The sequence below is a fragment of the Vipera ursinii genome, assembly GCF_947247035.1.
Source record: "Vipera ursinii genome assembly, chromosome: 2".
Lineage (NCBI taxonomy): Eukaryota > Metazoa > Chordata > Lepidosauria > Squamata > Viperidae > Vipera > Vipera ursinii.
The window spans coordinates 115786881-115805607 of record NC_139513.1 but is presented as its reverse complement, the minus strand read 5'-3'; the positions used below and the strand labels follow the sequence as shown (position 1 = coordinate 115805607).

Sequence of the window (18727 nt, the reverse complement as noted above, 5' to 3'; positions counted from 1 at the left end):
TAATAATGTGTGGATTTCTAGTGTTCATCTTGATTTTATTTATTAGATTTTTTTTATCCCATCATTATTACTTTATAAGTAACTTAAGATGGAGAACATACACAATTCTCCTTCCTCTTCCTATTTTCCCCACAACAATAACCTGGGAGGTGATTGGACTGAGAGACAGTCTCCTGGTTTCTAGCTTGGTGTGGTTTTTTTTCCCCCCCCCACCTCTCCTTGCAGTCCAGTATGGGGGCTTGACTGAAGGTGCATCACAACAAATATGACTTGAGAATTTAAATCCCAAGAAACTGTACAGCTTGATTATCTGATCAATAAAAGTTCACATCACCTCGTAGCTATAACCAGTGAATATAGATGCTAGAGGTTTAGCAATGTACTGAATTTATAACTAGCCTCATGAAAATATCCACTCGCAGTCCATTCTACTTTGAAACATTAGAGAAGACTTGGAATTTGTCATCCCTGCCCCTAATTCCAAATTTAAGGTGGAGTACCTTTCTGAGATAATTTGAGCATTGCTGCCGCCTTTGTAATACTACTATAACGACACAGCAAAGATAAAAATGTTAAGGAAAAAGATACTTTTCTCTTTAGAGCTGTAATGTCTTTACATTTTGAGATTTCTATGAACCTGTAGCATTGCATGAGGAGAAGGAGGCAGTGTCAGAAGATGAGTGCCAATATTCATCAAAAACATGCATTTATCAGTGGTGATCAGTTGCTTTGTCCGCAACAAGTCAGTTGCGGCAAGCTTTACAAGTTGTGTAAAAATGACAACACACACATGCTGACATTATGATACATAATCTGTTCTTACACATTTGTGTTCTGGTGTCTTACCTGACACCAGCAGGTAAACCATGAAGATGTGCATCATAACATCATGATATGCGTTTCATCATATGCTCCCCACCACTATCTTGTGGGCGTGGTTTTTTTTAAAGTTATGCAGTTGGCCCAAACTGGACATAGCTACCCATGTGGAATGAAAGCAATGCAACATTTTGAAATGTGGAATGTTTCATCCCCACTCCAGGCATTTGCTTATTTTTTTAGAACTAAAAGCTATCAAAACCAAGCACTACTGCAGATTTGAAAAGGTCAGTTAATCACACCAAAAAGGCAAAGGCTATGAAACCTTTTTCAGTTTCCTGTGAGAATTTCCTAAATGTCAAACCCATCTGCTTTCTAACATCTAAGCACTCTGGTGTGAACCCAGAACCTCATACTCTTTCTATACTCTCTATTTCTTTTCCATGCATCCATCACTTATATTCTCCCCGATTGCTGAAATTCCTCATTTTTCCAATATTAGTTTACAATTCTCTTGACCTTCACCGCTGCTCTGAACACTTCACCCAACTTGCAGACAATTCACACTTTCTATTAACTCTATTGAAATAGCAATTGTCCAGGAAACCAGAGGCCCCATTTCAGATGACTCACTTGGCACTCTAAAAAATGTCCTTTGCTCTCTTTCATAGCCCAGCAGTGCACTTTTAATGATAGATGAAAAGGCTGTATCCTATTCTACTGCCTCCAGATCCTCAAACACAACTTTGGTTTTTTGTTTCTTTGTTGTTTGTTTCATTTGGATTTATACAACATTCTTCCAAGGTGCCTCTGCAAGAGAGAATCGGCATAACCCTTCTATCAAGGGAGCTGAGCTTGATGTATCAGTTTTCAACTTCAATTTTCTGTTTTTCTTTCACTCCAGCAGCAACCACTGCAAAAAATATCTCTGGGAGGAAAGTGCGAATATAAACAGCTGCCTTTGCGATGGGGTTTGCCATGAACACCTCCTGCTTCTTCCTGTTCACTGTCCGCAGAATTTCTTCTGCTACCTCTGTTGGGTGGACACCACAAGCCGACTTTCTGAAGAAGTCTGGGAATTGGGCAAACAAGAAACCATTAAAAGAGATAACTAGCTGCTACGTGTCATGGTCTTGTCTCTTTTCAAAGACAATATGAAGCCCATTGTGGGGACAGGGAAGGAAGGAAGTTTGGAGGAATGAAAGGAAGCTGCTTGTTCAAAGGAAAATAATAAATAAAAGAATAATAAATAAATAAAAGTGCCGGAAGGAATCTTAAAATGGGGGTCTCCCGATACTCCCATGTAACGCCTCTTCTCCGTGAGCTGCATTGGCTTCCAGTTGTCTTCCAGGTGAGATTCGAGGTGCTGGTGATGACCTATAAAGCTCTAAATGGCATGGGTCCAGATTATTTACGGGAGCACCTGCTGCCGGCGTCTACTTCCCATCGACCCGTGTGCTCCCACAGAGAGGGTCTCCTCAGGGTGCCGTCGATCAGGGAGTGCTGGCTGGCGGCCCCCAGGGGGAGAGCATTCTCTGTGGGCGCGCCTGCCCTCTGGAATCAGCTGCCTGTGGAGCTCCGGATGGCTCCCGACCTTCGCTCCTTTCGCCGCGACCTGAAAACCTGGTTATTTGAGCTTGCCGGCGTGGACTGAGGGATTGGGGTCTTAAATTTTATAATTAAATTTATTTATTTGGGGCCAAATTTAATTTAATCTATTTTAACTTTTGTATGCTGTATTTTAATTGCCCTGTACACCGCCCTGAGTCCTTCAGGAGAAGGGCGGTATATAAATCTAATAATAAATAAATAAAATAAAATAAAATAAAATAAAATAAAATAAAATAAAATAAATAAAATGGTGAAATGTTGTTCCAGGAAAATAGGCAGACAGGTTAATGTTTGTTGCTTTTAATAAACTACACAATAAAAAGAAGACCCAAAACTTTTTTTTAAAAAATGATAAAAACTGCTCCAGGGAGTCAAAATGAGGGATGTATTCTCCTTTACTTTTAATTCTACATTTTAAAGGGGGAAAAAAGACATTTTTTTTCTTTAAAGGGCTAGTGGCCATGTTAGGAAGGGAGCTGCATTATTTAGCACAAGGATGTCAGATGCATTCACTTTTTGTTACTTACAATGCAGTAGTGGTTCACAGCCAATGCATTGTTTTCTGTGCTGAAACGAAGCAGTAATGTATTTTCTAAGTATTTTACAACTGGTTTGCCCATATTTATTAACTGGACAGAAAAAAATATGTATGAATGCCAAGAGTTAACATTAGCATTCCCTACTTTTGAAAGCAAAAAATTATGTTTCTAGTTAATGTGCTGCCTTATATTCCAACCTCAAATAATCACTTATGGTTCTAGTAGTAGTAGATGATAGTAGGTTTTTTAGAGGAAATGTATTGCAAGTCTTTGTCTCCAAAGATTGGTGATTTTGAATTTTGTCACCACGTTATTTGCCTAAATCATCTTTGTCTTCTTGGTATTTTTTTATCTTTTAGTTCTGCTTGTGTTCTGGTCACCATCCCAGTGTGAATGACTTACTTTTCCATGAGGCACCTTCCCAGTTCTTAGGCTGCGGCTGATTATGATCGGAACATATAAAACTTGGACACACAGTACTGACACAAACACCAAATTCCTGCAGTTCTGCTCTCAGGCAATCAAAGAATCCTAGAGCAGCATGCTTCGAAGCAGAATCTAGGACAAAGAGAGAGATTCATGCAAGAAACATACTATCATATTATAATATACCAAATACCCATCCATCCAAAAATCCATCCATCCATCCTTCCACATTAGCTTGTCTAATGTTTGGATTCAGGATCTCCTATACTAAGAAAAGAATAAAATATATGTCGTGTTCGTGCTTCCTCCTCCAAGTTTCTTTTTGGCTTATGCTGCTGAAGAGGCCAGAAGCCTGGCTTCTGCAAAACATCTGATTCCATAAGGCTGAACCAATGCTTGCTGCAGCACTTGTCAAGTCTTATATCTGGCTCCTTACCACACAAGTTTAGCACTTTCCTGAAAAAAATGCTCAATCTGTATCTTGAAGTACAGAAATAATGCCCTAAAAAGGTGCTAGCCCTCTGCCACGTAGAAGGTTATAACAATGGTTGGAAACTGATCAAAGAGAGAAGCAACCTGGAATTAAGGAGAAACTTCCTGACAGTGAGGACAGTTAACCAGTGGACAGCTTGCCTCCAGAAATTGTGGGCACTTCATCACTGGAGATTTTCAAGAAGAGGCTAGGCAGTCACTTGTCTGAGATGGTATAGGTTCTCCTGCTTGAGCAGGTGGCTGGACTAGAAGACCTCCAAGGTCCCTTCCAGTCTATTCTATTCAAGGTCAGTATAAAGCAGGTTACAGACAGCCTTCTGTCATCTGGGTATTGCTAGTTCACATGTTGTTGTTTTAACTATATTTACTACATTTATTCCTGAGGACCTACACACAAGTTCTAGGACTATCTTCTGACCATTCCTATCTCTAGAACCAGTATTATGCAATTGTATTTGCAGTGTTCATGCAGTTCACCATTGTTATTTGTAATACCTGAAGGGAGTGTGATGGCATTTTTCTGTTCTATTCTATTTGGACAAAGTTAAATGTCAAAATAATGACTATTGTTATGCACTGGCCAATCACAATATCCCAGTGGCTCCTCCTTTGGGACTGTTGGACATAAAATCAATATTGGTTTTCTTGGTTCCCCATCTGATGGTTCTGAGGTCTGGAACAGGAGCTGTTCTTACCAGGAGCAAGATGAAATCTCCCTTCTGTTTTTCTCCATGTCCTTCTCCAAGTCTACCAATTGGGTAGTCTGAGAGATGTCTAAACCTGCCATTCCAAGCATCTGCTCACAATAATTTATTTTATCCCATATTAAGGAGGATTTCCCATTAGTGTGTGGCATTTGGTGGGAGGGAAAATAAAATCAATGGAATCTATCAATTTCTTTCCTTATTTTGATCTGCATTAAGAAAGAACAATACATTTGCTAGCTTTTTGCAAAATTGGATTCATTGGTGAAAGAACACAATTTAAGCCAATGCATTGTACTGCTGGACTTGTGGCTAGGACCTTTACGAGTCTCTCCAAAAGTCCCTTAAGGATTTCTTAAAGCATCCATTATCCCAAGTCATTTCAGCAAAACAAAAACCTCCCACCAATCAGATAACCTACACAATCAAAACTATTAGCACATGCCAGTTTTATATGGATTTCTTAAAATATAAGAATCAGGCAGGATCTAGGCAATGACAAGGCTCCCACATCATGCTGCAATGTGATGTGTATAATTATGGTTCGTTGAGTTAGCCACAATGGAATGTGTTTGCACTATTAACTAAACTATAGTCTATACATTTAATCAAAATCAGGCAAATTGCATGTTTGCCTACATCCAAATGGGGTACTCAGACAACTGAAATAATTGTTCAGTGGCATTGTAATAACTTAAAGGAATACATGGATTCAGATGATCAAGTCCATCTGTATCTGTATCTTCTGACAAATATGGAAGACCAGTGAAGAAAGCATGTGGTAGAATTGAAGGCTATTCCTACTTGGTGAAACTAAAGTTCTTTGGCTTTCTCTTAATAACAGCTAGATTCGGAGAAACTAAAAAATATTTAAGATTCTCCAGTGGTTTTAGACTCCAACTGGAAGACCTCAAGTTTCATATTGTTCTAATTGCCCAGAAATAAAAAAAGAAATAATGAGTTAGATTCATAAACTCACAGGCTGCACGAAAGGGAATACCCAATTTTCCCTGGATATTGTTGACTAGCACAATTTGACCAGTTCTCCTGGAGATCATGTTGGGAAGAAAAGCTGGAGAGCAAATTATGAGAGAAAATCATTTCAGATTAACAGATATGAAAATACTAATTCCTGATCCTCTAAACCAATAGCAAATGAAAGGATCACAATATGATATCAGCTTACACTACACTATATAGAAACTATGAAACATTTTTTTCTCTGTATGCATTTTTCAGTGGTAAACACAGGATTCAGATAATTTTTTTTTCTACCTGTAGCTACATTCCTCAGGAACTTAAAGCTGAGAAAACAGTTCAGGTCCTAAAAGAGCAATTGATAATTGTGCCTGGGATGAATAAAAATGCATTGCTGAACAATGCAGATAAGGCAGAAATGTTTCTGATCAATTAAAAAGCAGTTAGATAATTGCTAACTCCCTTGAATGTCATGGGGGGGAAGGAGGCATAAATCTGATAAAGAAATAAATAATTTCCTTGGTTGCTTTCATCAATTCAATGTCAATTAATCTAATTTCTTCTAGGTGACCCACAAGAGATTAAATATGCTCAGTAGAGATCTTTACAATATGAGACAACATATTAAGCAGCCACATCTTCAACAAAACCTCTTCCACACACAGATTTTCTCAAAGGGAGAAAAGACCCCATTCCAGGAGATTGGAAAAGAAAATCTACAGCCTTGTTAAACACCGACACTTTTTGCCCTAACAATTCCTTCAGTTCTTAACCGATTACATTGCTGCAGTCTAGGTCAGGGCTTTTCAACCTTTTATTTTTATTTATTTTAATTCCATTTTCACAGATTGTACCACTTTTAGGACATGACAATATTCGAGTACCACCAGTGCTGAACAAGGTGTCAAAAACTTGATGACTAAAAAAAAAAAAAGGGGGGGGGGGAATTTGGAGTTTTACTGATTAGATTGATTTGTTGTTTTAGAAATGGCTAGTTTATACTATTATGGAAAAGTAAAAAAGTTAAAGTTCAATGCTAATGCTTCGTTCTATTGCAACAGAAGACGTCGGAATGCCTTTTCTTTTCTTTTTGCCCTTCTCCCCCTCACTTTTCTTTCCCTTTTCCCTCCCCACTGTGTCCTACTGTTTACTTTTGTATTTTTGTATTTTATTCTATAATCTAATAAAATGTTACGAATTGTAAAACAAAGGAAAAAAGTACTGGTTTTACTCCTCCTTTTATATCCTCTCCTCTCTCCCGCTCCTCCTTTTATATCCACCCTCTTTCCCCCCCTCCTCCTTTTATATCCTCTCTTCTTTCCCCACTCCTTTTATATCCTCCCCTTCTCCTCCCTCCTCCTTTTATATCCTCTCCCCCTCTCCCCCCTCCTCCTCCTTTGCTCTTCAGATGCACTGGAAGTGCTGATCAGCTGGAGCTGCACGTGCCGATCCTGGGCTCTCAGCAGAACCCCGGCAACACTGTAGCTCCAGCTGAATCTCCCACAGGCCTGGGCAGTGCTGCTGCTGCTTCACCTCATCCACTTTTACACTTTTTTTAATCCTTTTTTTACAGTGTTTTTCAACCCATCGTATGCGTACCACCTTCCAGGTGCCGAAGTACCACCAGTGATATGCATACCACTGGTTGAAAAGCCCTGGTTTACTGTGCCAACCATCAGAAACCTAAATAGGCTTGGACCTGGGTCATAATCGGATGGGAAACTATCAGTAAATCCTATGGCTATAGGCTAGTTTGGGAAATAAATAATAAAAACAGAACAAGGCAATGGCAAATTATTTCCATATCAAGGTTTTGAAAATTACATGAATACGGCCTTCTATTTTCCAGAGCTCAGCTTGAGGGAGTCTTTGCTTTATACTACAATTAATTTCAACTGTTCCACTACATTTCCCTTAAAACATAATAGTATGGCAGACACCTGAATTATAGTCTTGGATAACTCTGTAAGACTGTTTCTCAACCTTGGTAGTTTGAAGATATGTGGACTTCAGCTTTCAGAATTGCCCAGCTGGTAAGGCCTTACCAGCTGGGGAATTCTGGGAGTTGAAGTTCACACATCCTCAAATTGCCAAAGTTGAGAAACACTGTTGTAGAAGTAGTATACCATTTCCCCCTGCCTGCAAAATTGGCATAAAACTTCCAGTGTTGGAGCATTTGCCTACAGAAGTGGTGAATGCTCCAACACTGGAAGTTTTTAAGAAGAGACTGGCCAGCCATTTGTCTGAAAAGGTATAGGGTTTCCTGCCTGAGCAGGGGGTTGGACTAGATGACCTCCAAGGTCCCTTCCAAATTATTATTATTATTATTATTATTATTATTATTATTATTATTATTATTATTATTATTATCATCATCATCATCATCATCATCATCATCATGATGCTAGGCTATCTTACAGAACTGTCCTACTTCACATTCGCTGCCATTAGCTATCCAGATAACAATGATGGAATTCATTTCTGCACATTTTAAAAATGTTTAGCAACTAAACAACAACAAAATTATTTTTAAAAATGACAATTCCTATCTTTGCTTGTCTTTTTTTGGTAAACAGATTAGTGTCTAATCACAGCAACATGAAAAATCTGAATATTTAATATATTTTTTTAGTAGCAGTAATTGCTTCCCACTGAGGAAGATTAATTTTTTTTATTAAATAGTATTTATGTCAATTGTTATTAGGGTGATTCATGTAATCTACAAACTTGAAAGTTGATAACAAGCCTGCTTTACAAAATAATCCAAGCAGTAGTTAAACTGTACATTTTGTTTTATATCTTGGCTTATGGGAGGGCTAAAAGTACTTCCTCTTTGATATCTTTTAGGTAAATAAAAATGGAGAAGGCCATCCACTTCCAAGAATACTCTTGTAAAAAACTGTATTGAAACGCATGTGTTAATGTATGCAAAGCATGTGGTCTCTTCTAAACTAATATTTTTAGAACTGATTTATTGCTGAGCATGGTTTCATCATTTTTTTAAAATTTTCATTTATTTATTAAATTTTTATGCCACCCATCTCCCCTAAATGGTGACTCTGGGCTCTTCATGCTGCTTGCAGTTAAGCTACTTACAGATTTTTTTCCCTGTACTTTCTTTTACACGTAGTAAATAATTATGCAACCAACCATATATGCATCCTTTAGTTTGACACAATGAGCTTGTCCGTGCCATATCGTAGCTCATTCACTTTGGAAACAGTTCCCACTGCATGCTAAACCAGTGCATTTCTCCTTTGCATTCTTTTTGTCAACTGCCAATCACAGAGACTTTCATCTAATTATTGCTGAAAGGCAGGAGGCACTGTCTGCCCAATGCAGAACTACAGGAAGTGGAAAGAGACTGTCTTTCAAAGCCTGCAAACCTGGTGGAAGTTTTTCTTCCTTTCTGTGCACCAGCAGTAGCTGGCAACTGGCATTATTCAGCTGATCAGCTTGTGTCCTGAGACAGACATAAGACATAACCTTTGCATGGAAACTTCATATCATTTCTCATTTTAGAATGAGTCTCTGCATGCTATAATTGCTACTTAGGAGTTTGGGATGCTGCCAGATGGAGGATTCATATCACTAGCAAATTTTTTTTAAAAAAGATTGCATTTATCTGGCATTTACCTTTTTAACAGATGCCCTATAGTGAGAAGAGAGATGGAAGATGCAGTAGAGGAAATACAGGATTGCAGGTGGAGGGCTGGACACTCAATAACATTGTGTGAATATATTATAAAATGAACAGGAAACCTTTGGAAATGTACTATGATCTAAATTTGAATTAGATCCATGTGATCTGGAAGCACATTATTAATCTGGCAGGACATACAGGCCAGTTACAATCTGAAACAGCCAGGATGTACTGTAATCTGAGAAGGTGAGTGATACTGTATGAGTGAGTTTATGTATTTCCTCATTTTTTTTTATTTTTGCCTGATAAACCACATCTCTATATATTCGTGACTGTACCACACATCTGAGATACATTTTCAGATGAATAGTAATTATTTTTGGGGGAGTTAGTATTCATTTCAAACTATTTTGAGGACCTCAGAAGCCAGACCTAAAGCTGTAATGAACTCATCCACAGAGAATTGTTAGTGAAAAAATTAACAAGCAAATCCAGGTGATGTGATTAACCTCCCCTTGGACTCCAAAATGACATTCCCGACAGGTTGGACTCTTGCTGCAGAGATTAGTTCATAGCACATAAATATCTGAGGCATGTGGCAAATGGAATAGTCTTGGGCAAGGTGTAAATGTGCTCAGTGTAGTTATGGGGTGAGGAATTGCAACGAAGAGCACACAGAATAAATCCCAGCTTTTGAACTGGTGGATTCAGACACTCTTATTACATTTAACAAAAATGTGTAAGTTAGAACCTATGGAATTCTACACCTCCCCCACCCCACCCACAGGGAAGCTTCATTTGGTTAGCTGGAGGCAGACACCTCCAATGGTTCCTAAACCACATGTTATTTGGCTTCTGCAGCACACAGCAGTCTCAGAATGTACACTTGGGGTGACATTCCCTGTAAAACTCTGGGTGGATGCCTAGGACAGAGGCTATGTGTTGCTGCACTTAAAGATGGCTGCAATTTTGGACCACATAAGCCCCTTTGTATGCTCCTTTTTATTGTAACTAATACATCCCCAGAGATGGCTATTATTAGAACTAGAAATTCTGTGGAAGAGCTGTGCATTATCAATCAGTCAACAACTGAATGACATGTTGAATGGATCAGATTGATTTTATGGTCAAAGATGAAAGCAGCTGTAGTTATCATCAGAGAAAGGTTAAGATGACAAATATTTTTCCATACAGTCCCCAGGGGTCAGGGCTGACTCAATCCCACTACAGCAAACACCTCCAGTAACTCTAAGCTCAGCAATCCAATCATTAGATACATGTACCATTAGGGGAAAATGCTTTACCAGCAAGCAATATTCTGCCAAATCCCCTTCATTAATAAATCTCTCATCAAACTCAGCAAGTCTTTGGAATAATTCCACAATGCACCTTAAGTTTCCAATCAAGGCATACGTAAGCACAAACGGCTAAAGTCACTGCCTCGGTTTTCTTGATTTAATCACCTCCAATTCTCTCTCCTTCCTCCACTTTTCCATGTGAAATGATAGATTACAGTAACTAGAGGTGTTTGAAGTGGTTACACGCACCACGTCAAATCAAGTAAGAGTTGAAACAGCTATTGGAAATGAAAGCAAGTTGCCCTATGGATACGTTTTATTCCCTCCAGAGAGTCTTAGGCAATTAGATTTGTGTGGACCTCTATGTCCTGGAGATTATCTGAGGAAAGGCATGACAATTAAACTGAGATAAAATTAAGATAGTTTGTTGTATGTACATACATAAAATGACTAAGGATTCCTCCCTTTGAAGAGCAAAAACATAGTACAGTTAGTCCTTGATTTACAAGAGTTCATTTAGTGACTGTTCAAAGTTACAATGGCACTGAAAAAAGTGATTTATGACCATTTTTCACACTTATGACCGTTGCAGCATCCCCGTGGTCACGTGATGAAAATTCAGACGCTTGGCAACTGACTCCTATTTATGACAGTTGCAGTGTCCTGGGGTCATGTGATCATCTTTGTGACCTTCCGACAAGCAAAGTCAATGGGGAAGCCAGATTCGTTTAACAATTGTGGTATTAATGTAAGAACTGCAATGATTCACTTAACAACGATGAAAGAAAGGCCATAAAATAGAGCAAAACTCACTTAACTACTGTCTCACTTAGCATTAGAAATTTGGGACTCAGTTGTGATCGTAAATCGAGGACTAACTGAATCCCTAAAACATAATACGATAAAATAGACAGTCTTCTGTATACCTTTGGTGAGTGTTATAGGTCCAAAGTAGTTGGCATCCATGATCTTTTTGTCGAGTTCCAGTGACACGTTTTGAACTGTCCCCTTGGCTTTTGTGCTAGCATTGTTAATGAGAATATCCACACATCCATAACAATCCAGGATTTCTTTAGCTACATCTTGGATACAGTTTACATCAGCGAGATCTAAAAGGATAAGCTTCGGTGTAAATGTCTACAAAAGAAGGAGGGTTTGGGGGTTAATCTACTACAAGACAGAGATATCTCAGTACTTTTTGAAGCACAATACTTAACAACACAGAAGAGAGAGATAATTCCTATGTGAGACAATAAAGCACTTTCCTCAATTTGGTGACTTGCCTATTTTTGGATCTTCTGCTCCCAAAATTCCCAGTCACGTGGCTCACACAATAAAGGAAATGGGGTTTATCAGATGAGCATGACTATGTAGAAGGAAATCAGTTCCAAAGATAAAGAAGAACTGATGTGTTAAAAATATAATTAGTAATAGTTCCTTAGGGGGAAAAAAGTGTCAGTTTTAAAAATTTGGTAGTACTCTCGTTGTTTCAATCCAGGATCTCCTATTTATGTAATTGTCTGGCCTTAAATTTGGAAATAACTGGTTGTGATTATTTCTATGGGAAAAAAAATATGTGAATGATATACTCCAGCTCTAGCAGCATCTTTCATCCATCATTTAAAAACAAACTGATTAGACTAACCTTAATTTTGATATTTTGCAGTAACAGTCAATGAAAAGTGTGATTATTCATTATATAAGACAATACTGTGAGACAACAAAAGCATACAACTGAGAAGACAGACAGTAAAACTAATTTTAAATTGCCTTGGGAAATACATTTGTTTTGATCTAACACTAAAAATATTGCAACATTTACATTGAATGCCCTGCATACTGTTTGAAATATTGAATACTAATCTATATTTTTTCTGAAAATGCCTGTTACAGTCTATGGTCTATTGCTATCCCTTAATCACTAAGAGTTGTTCAGTTGAAAGTTATCCTTGTTCTATTTTTTTTTAAATGATGTGTCTTCCTAACGGATCTTTTTATAGTACATCAACAAGATTAGAGATTAAATGCTTATTTACATGTGAATTTTATTAAATGAATTTTATTTGGTTGCTACTATCTTCAAACAAGTGCATCTCTAGCAATTTGAGACAAGTCTTTTTCCAGCAAGCAAAATATGCATTTTGCTATCATTACTATGCTATGCTTAAATGCTATCATTTAATTGCAGGCTGCCTAGCATCTCTTTGGCAAGATCAGTGACGTAGAAATATAACAAATAAACAAACAAATGAATGAATAAATAAATAAATGACACAAGATCCATCTCTTACATACTTACATGTGAGTAATAAAGGAACAGAATCAGGTTTCATAATTTGTCAATGTCGTTAAAACAGTAAGTTAATCCTTAACTGCCTTCCTCAGCATTCCAACAATTTCCAAAACTAACTTGTTGGAATACTGCTGCCCTAACTCCTCATCCACAGGTGGAGATGTGGAAATGATAATTTAAATATTCTGGAAGTTTCCAGACTGGGGAAAACTGGAATATAATCTTATAATCTTCCATGTATTTTCTGTTGTCCCATAATTTCTTCAACCACTTGCTTTTTACTTGTATGTACCTTCTCAACTTTTAGGCTGATCCCTCAAGTTCCCTTATAGTAGAACCAGGGAAAAACATCTGCCTTCCTGAGTTTGAGTAGCAAGTGTCCTTTAGTTCAATTATGGTAATGGGCCAGCATTTTCCTCCCCTGCATCTAAGACCAATGAGCAATTTTAAGGAAAGCAGAGGAAACAGTATGCCGTTCATAATTGTTCAAGGTAAGGTGAAAATAAACAAGGAAACCTCCCTCCTTCTTCTACCTAATGGCAGGATTGACCCTGTGAGTAATTAATTTGTTAGGAAGAAATGTTTAATTCAAAAACCCTGAAAAAAAGTGCTTGGCCATTCTAGAGCAAGTGTCTCTTTTGTTGCCTTTATAGAAAGATCTTTAAGGATATACAAGAGTCTTACTGCAGTAGGATCGCCCACGCTATTTAAAGCATCACTGAGAGCTTCTAGTTTGTCCAGATGTTTCCCACACAAAATCAGCCTTGCTCCTCCTGTATGAAATATTTGTGTACATTCTGGAAGATAAACCAAGGAATAATTCAGTTAATTTGGGATTGTAATACATTATATCTGTTCTCATTCCTTCAACCCTAAAAAAAGGGAAAAAAATATTCTTCCTGTACTCAGCATTAGCACACAGATAAACCCTCCTCCCCCATGGAATTCCTTATGCTTCGAATACAGATCTTGTGGATGGTTAAACAAATGTATAATCCAGACATTGCCTGAATATATTTGTACCTCCATTTGCTTGGAGGATTCTATGAAGTCTTGTGCTTGGCACTAAGGTCAACAGCTAGAACTCAGGACCACTACCGTTGGGCTATAGATCTGAAAATGCAAGGAAGTCATGATGTTTCCACTGAACAGATCATTTGTAGTGAGAGAGGTATGCAAAAAAGTTAAGTGAAATCATCAAGCTTGAAACACTGCTTAGTTAGGGGCCTGCAGCTATAGGATTTAAATAACCATTTCTCTCAGTTAACTATAAGCTCAGCCATGTTGCTACAGCAAGGACAGGAGCCTGCTGTATGTCTATGCTGGGTGAGGTAAAAAAATGAGTTAATATTCCCCATTTAATATAGAAATACAAAGAGATACCAGTTCAGAATTTTTGCTCTGTCTCTGGCATCTTCCAGAAAGGTTGTGGTGAAAAAGATTTATCTTCCTCTGTTGCAGCTTGGAAATGAATTGCTGGAAATATATTCCATATAAAAGGTCTCTCCACACCATCTTGGGAAGGCAAGACTGGGAACCCTGGGAAGCCAACATTTCCATGCATTTGAGTGATGTATGTCAGTAGTAAGTATGCCCAAGGGAGAATCAACTGATGATGGTTGCAATGATTGTTCTCTTGTGATTGAAAGAAAGAATTCCATCCCTGGAAATCCTCACAAGAAATAGCCTAGGATACACAGAGCATGCTCAGTAGTTGCAGCATGGAATGCCAGATGGAAAAGAAAACCAGGAAATATTGTCTTGCAGGGGAAGAGACAAAATGGCAGCTTGGAAGGAATGAATGGTTTTCTGTCCAAAAGCCAGAGTAAAATCATTAACTGAATCAAACTTGATTTCCTGGGTTTACTCAACACAGGTGTTAAAAATTAACACAATTTTAAGTTTAGTGGGTTGCAGGAAGTCAACTACAATATGATTCTCTCTCTATGTGAAAATAAGCACAAAATATTCTCCCTTTCATAAATACCTACTACAGTCTTCTTATAGGATGAGTCATATAGACCAGTCTTCTTATAGGGGAAATTTGGCAATAAAGTTACGCAATTTGATAGAGTAGACTAGGATATCTGTCTACAAATTAGAATAATCTCAACCTTCTTATCAAGAATTTCATAAATCTTCCACTTCCCATCCTGTTCCAGCTCCAATAAACACAAGAGTTCTGCAAAGTTCACTGTTGGGTATGAAAGTGTAAAATTGTCTTGTTCTATCGCTTGATGCACTTCTCCCAGTATGTTTGCCAGTGGTGCACATGACCCTGATGATTTCTCAGTTGGCATCTCCTGTTTCCTTCCCTCCAATAGGCAGCAGAGCAGCAAACCTCCTGCATACCTCTGAGAGGAATCGTTTTCCATTCCCCTGACATTTCTCTGGCTAGGATTTTCCTCCATTCACCAATCCAGGGCTGCAGGTTCAACGTCTTCACTACAAGGACTGCCAATAATTTTGCTTCAAGATAAACCTCAGTACCTCAACTGCTTGGTGCAAGATCTTAAAGCTCTCCACTAGTGCATAATTTAGGGATTACAGAAATAAGCTATTTATATCAGATTGCTGCCACTTCATAAGTCCTGTATGTGCAAATGGTTCTCACCATTACAGCACAGCCAGCCACCTATAAATAGATATTTTCTCTCCTAAGACAGAGAGTGTGTGGAGGCACTTTTCTAACTAATTGTGGGTCTAAGTACTATCCTTTCTAACACACTGTTCAATAGTTGCATTGTAAGAGATAGTAAGTGGATACCAGCCCCTAAATAAATACAGCTTTTATTGCTGTTTGCAGTTTGTGCAAAATGTGAGTAATTTTAATGACATGGAATTCTGAAAGTTGGCTCCAAACAAAAACAACCAAGCAATGTAGAATCTAATTTCTTGGGCACTAGATTGATTGTCAACTATTTAAAAATATTCAATATTCAATTAATTGTATTAAATTTGCTTGGTGTGAAACAGAAAGACTGCTAGTCTTCCCTCAGGCACAGAAGCTGGGTGAGTGACCATGGGCCAGTCATTGGAGTTGTTGATGTAGATAATATGAAGGAATATTATGTATACCTTGAGTTGTACAAGTAAAGGTGGAATATAAATCTCATAAATAAAATTTTAAAATATTAAAAAAAATACACTCTCGATACACAATTCAGTTCCCCTTTCTCTTCTCCCTCTTGAGTCTTCATGCCACATGGTCTCTGTTTGCTTTCTCTAATTTATTTCAGTTGCAACATTTGGAATTCTGCAGACAATGTAATTTGTTCCAAGGTATTAAAGCAGGTTCAGAATGCACACAGACCATTAGAAGGCAATGCTTCAGATTGAGCAAGAGAACCTACAGTAGACTGTGTTCTGTAGGAAGAAATTTGTTGATGAATAAGAATAAACATAGTAATTTGGAGAAATTCCTAATACACTCACTTAAGAAAGCCCTTTCTGCTCAAATATGGCTTTCATATTGATTTACAGGGCTGAAGCCTTGACTCTGGTCTATAATACTGGTTTCTGAGTATTTAATGTTTCTTGTATTTCCAAGTTTTCTTTTATAATCACAAAGGCTTACATTTCCCTACTTCTTTTAAAGGGATGCTGATGTTCTTAGAATCCTGGATGTGTCCTGCTTCATATGGCTAAATTCCAGAAAGCAAACATTCCTAAAATTTCTAGGAGGAAATTCCTATTTTTGCACTCTCTCTCTCTCTCTCTCTCTCTCTCTCTCTCTCTCTCTCTCTCTCTCTCTCCCTCTCCCTCTCCCTCTCCCTCTCCCTCTCCCTCTCCCTCTCCCTCTCCCTCTCCCTCTCCCTCTCCCTCACACACACTATAGAATATGAATTATTTATACTTACCCTTGCCCACACCAGAGAGAGCATCAGTGATTACTACAACTTTGCTCCGCACAGCAGACTTTGTCATCAGCTGAGTAACTTTCCGATAAATGTACACAACTCCACTAATTCCTACCACAAGCAGTGGGAGAATTAGAATAGCCCAAATGCCCATCTTCACCTAGCAAAAAAAGATAACAAATTAAAGTCACACAGAAGGTTCATCATACTTTCTACACAGAATTATTTTTCTCTTCTAAATATACTTTCATGGAGGTCAGTGAACAGGATGTAAGCCGCCCTGAGTCTTCGGAGAAGGGCGGGATATAAATGGAATTAAAATAAAAAATAAAATAAAATTGGTAATATATTACACATTTTGAATCAACCCCATAGGAAGTTATTTATGTGCACATATATATCAGTGCATATGGAGATTTTCAAAACTGCACAAATCTTTGTTTGTTTGTTTGTTTCTGCTTTGGAAAAGCAAGGCATTTCTTTTCTTTTGCAAATGAACCCATTTTCACAAGATTTTATTTTGTAAAATCAAGACAATGACACAAATCTGTTTCAATCTATGTTATATTCATTTCCTTATTTTCTACTTTATATTATAAACAGCTTACATGCAATAGTCCATTCATTTATTGCAATGCAAAGGGGGGAAAAAAGGAAAGGAAAGGATTGGAGGGGGGAAAAAACCACCTTAAATATTTCCTCTTACAATTATAAAAGGCCAAAAAGCAATTACTTCAGACATTAATCCCATTTGATATCCAACTACAGTTCGGCAATAAAGCTAATAACTTACTTGGAAAGCAAGCAGTCAGCCTGCTGATAAGGTGGTGTCTCCTGCCAAAACTGGTTTATTCCAGAAGTTTAATTAAACGTGTAGACATTTTTGGAAAAGAAAAGCAGCCCACAAGCTGTAGCCTAGTCCTTTGAGCAAAAGCAGCTATGTATAGTGCCCAGCTGCACCCCAGACTTTAAAAAAGTAAATATAGTATCTGTGGTCTCAGCCACATACCTGACCTATTTTGTTTCACAGGGCTTCCAAGTCCTTCTGCAGCTTGGAACAGTGGAATGACTGAATGTTAGGAAGAAATGATCTTCATTTATTTGTTAGCAGGAACCTTGAATTAATTCTAAACTTGTTTTTGGAATTTCTATTTAACATGGAAATCATTGGCAGGAGCCTCCAGTCCATTAGCAAGGTTTCTGGCCCCATTTGTGGCAAGTGCAAGATGGAATTGTTTACTTTTCACAGTACTTACATGGGGGAAATGCCACTAGAAACTGACTACAATATTTATATGTGTAGATAAGAATATTTTAAAATATTTGCATTAGACCTCCAAAGCCCACATACCCTTTCAACCAACCCCTGTAGAGTTCAAAATAGCCTGTCATCATTATTAGCTGTGGATATGAGTCAAAGGCAGGGCAAAGTTCTTTGTCTTCTTTGTTCCTATAATCCCCAGGAGATGCTTTGGTCCTTCATCTTGTGACAAAGGTATGTCTGCACTTTGGGACTTCCCAACTAGCACTTTCATCTTATAATGGGCTGTGTCTGACGCCATGGGACTTCATGCTAAATGATCACTCCATTTTTGTCTGATACTTGAAAGATCAAATACTTTCGGCAGTGAAATCATTCCATCTCTGGATCTCATGAAGCCTGTATACCTGGAAAACCAAAATAATGCAAGTAAATTCATAGTTGGGCTCAGTATGTTTTGTGTATTAATTTTCTTTAGGCATTGTTTGACCATTGGATTATCTGAGTAATAGTTCAGATAATAGGTATTATTTAATGGATTCTTGAGTATCATGAAATGATGGATTCCTTTCATTGTAATATGATTGTATGTCTTCATATGAATTGTGTGAACCTTGACAAATGTATTTTTTCTACAATTTTTTTCCACATAAACCTCATGGAATCCCTAAGAATTTTATTCGGAAATATCTCCAATTATTAATGACCCTATAGATTTAAAAAAAAATAAATCCTATAGATTTGTAGCATAATTTTTCCTCAGAAAAGCTTTTCTTTTCATAGCACAGTGTGTTGATTTAAAT

General features: G+C 37.8%; 1 protein-coding gene across 1 annotated transcript; it reads right to left on the bottom strand.

Moving 5' to 3' along the window:
- Positions 1-208: 208 nt before the first annotated feature.
- Positions 209-17601, bottom strand: DHRS7C (dehydrogenase/reductase 7C). The gene is made up of 7 exons (XM_083353601.1): positions 17457-17601; positions 16664-16823; positions 13488-13600; positions 11437-11647; positions 5571-5663; positions 3372-3527; positions 209-1891 (listed from the first exon to the last, which is right to left on the bottom strand). The coding sequence occupies exons 2-7, from the start codon at positions 16815-16817 to the stop codon at positions 1683-1685; spliced, it is 936 nt and encodes a 311-aa protein (XP_083209727.1). The 5' UTR covers positions 16818-16823; positions 17457-17601; the 3' UTR covers positions 209-1682.
- Between the last annotated feature and the right edge of the window lie 1126 nt (positions 17602-18727).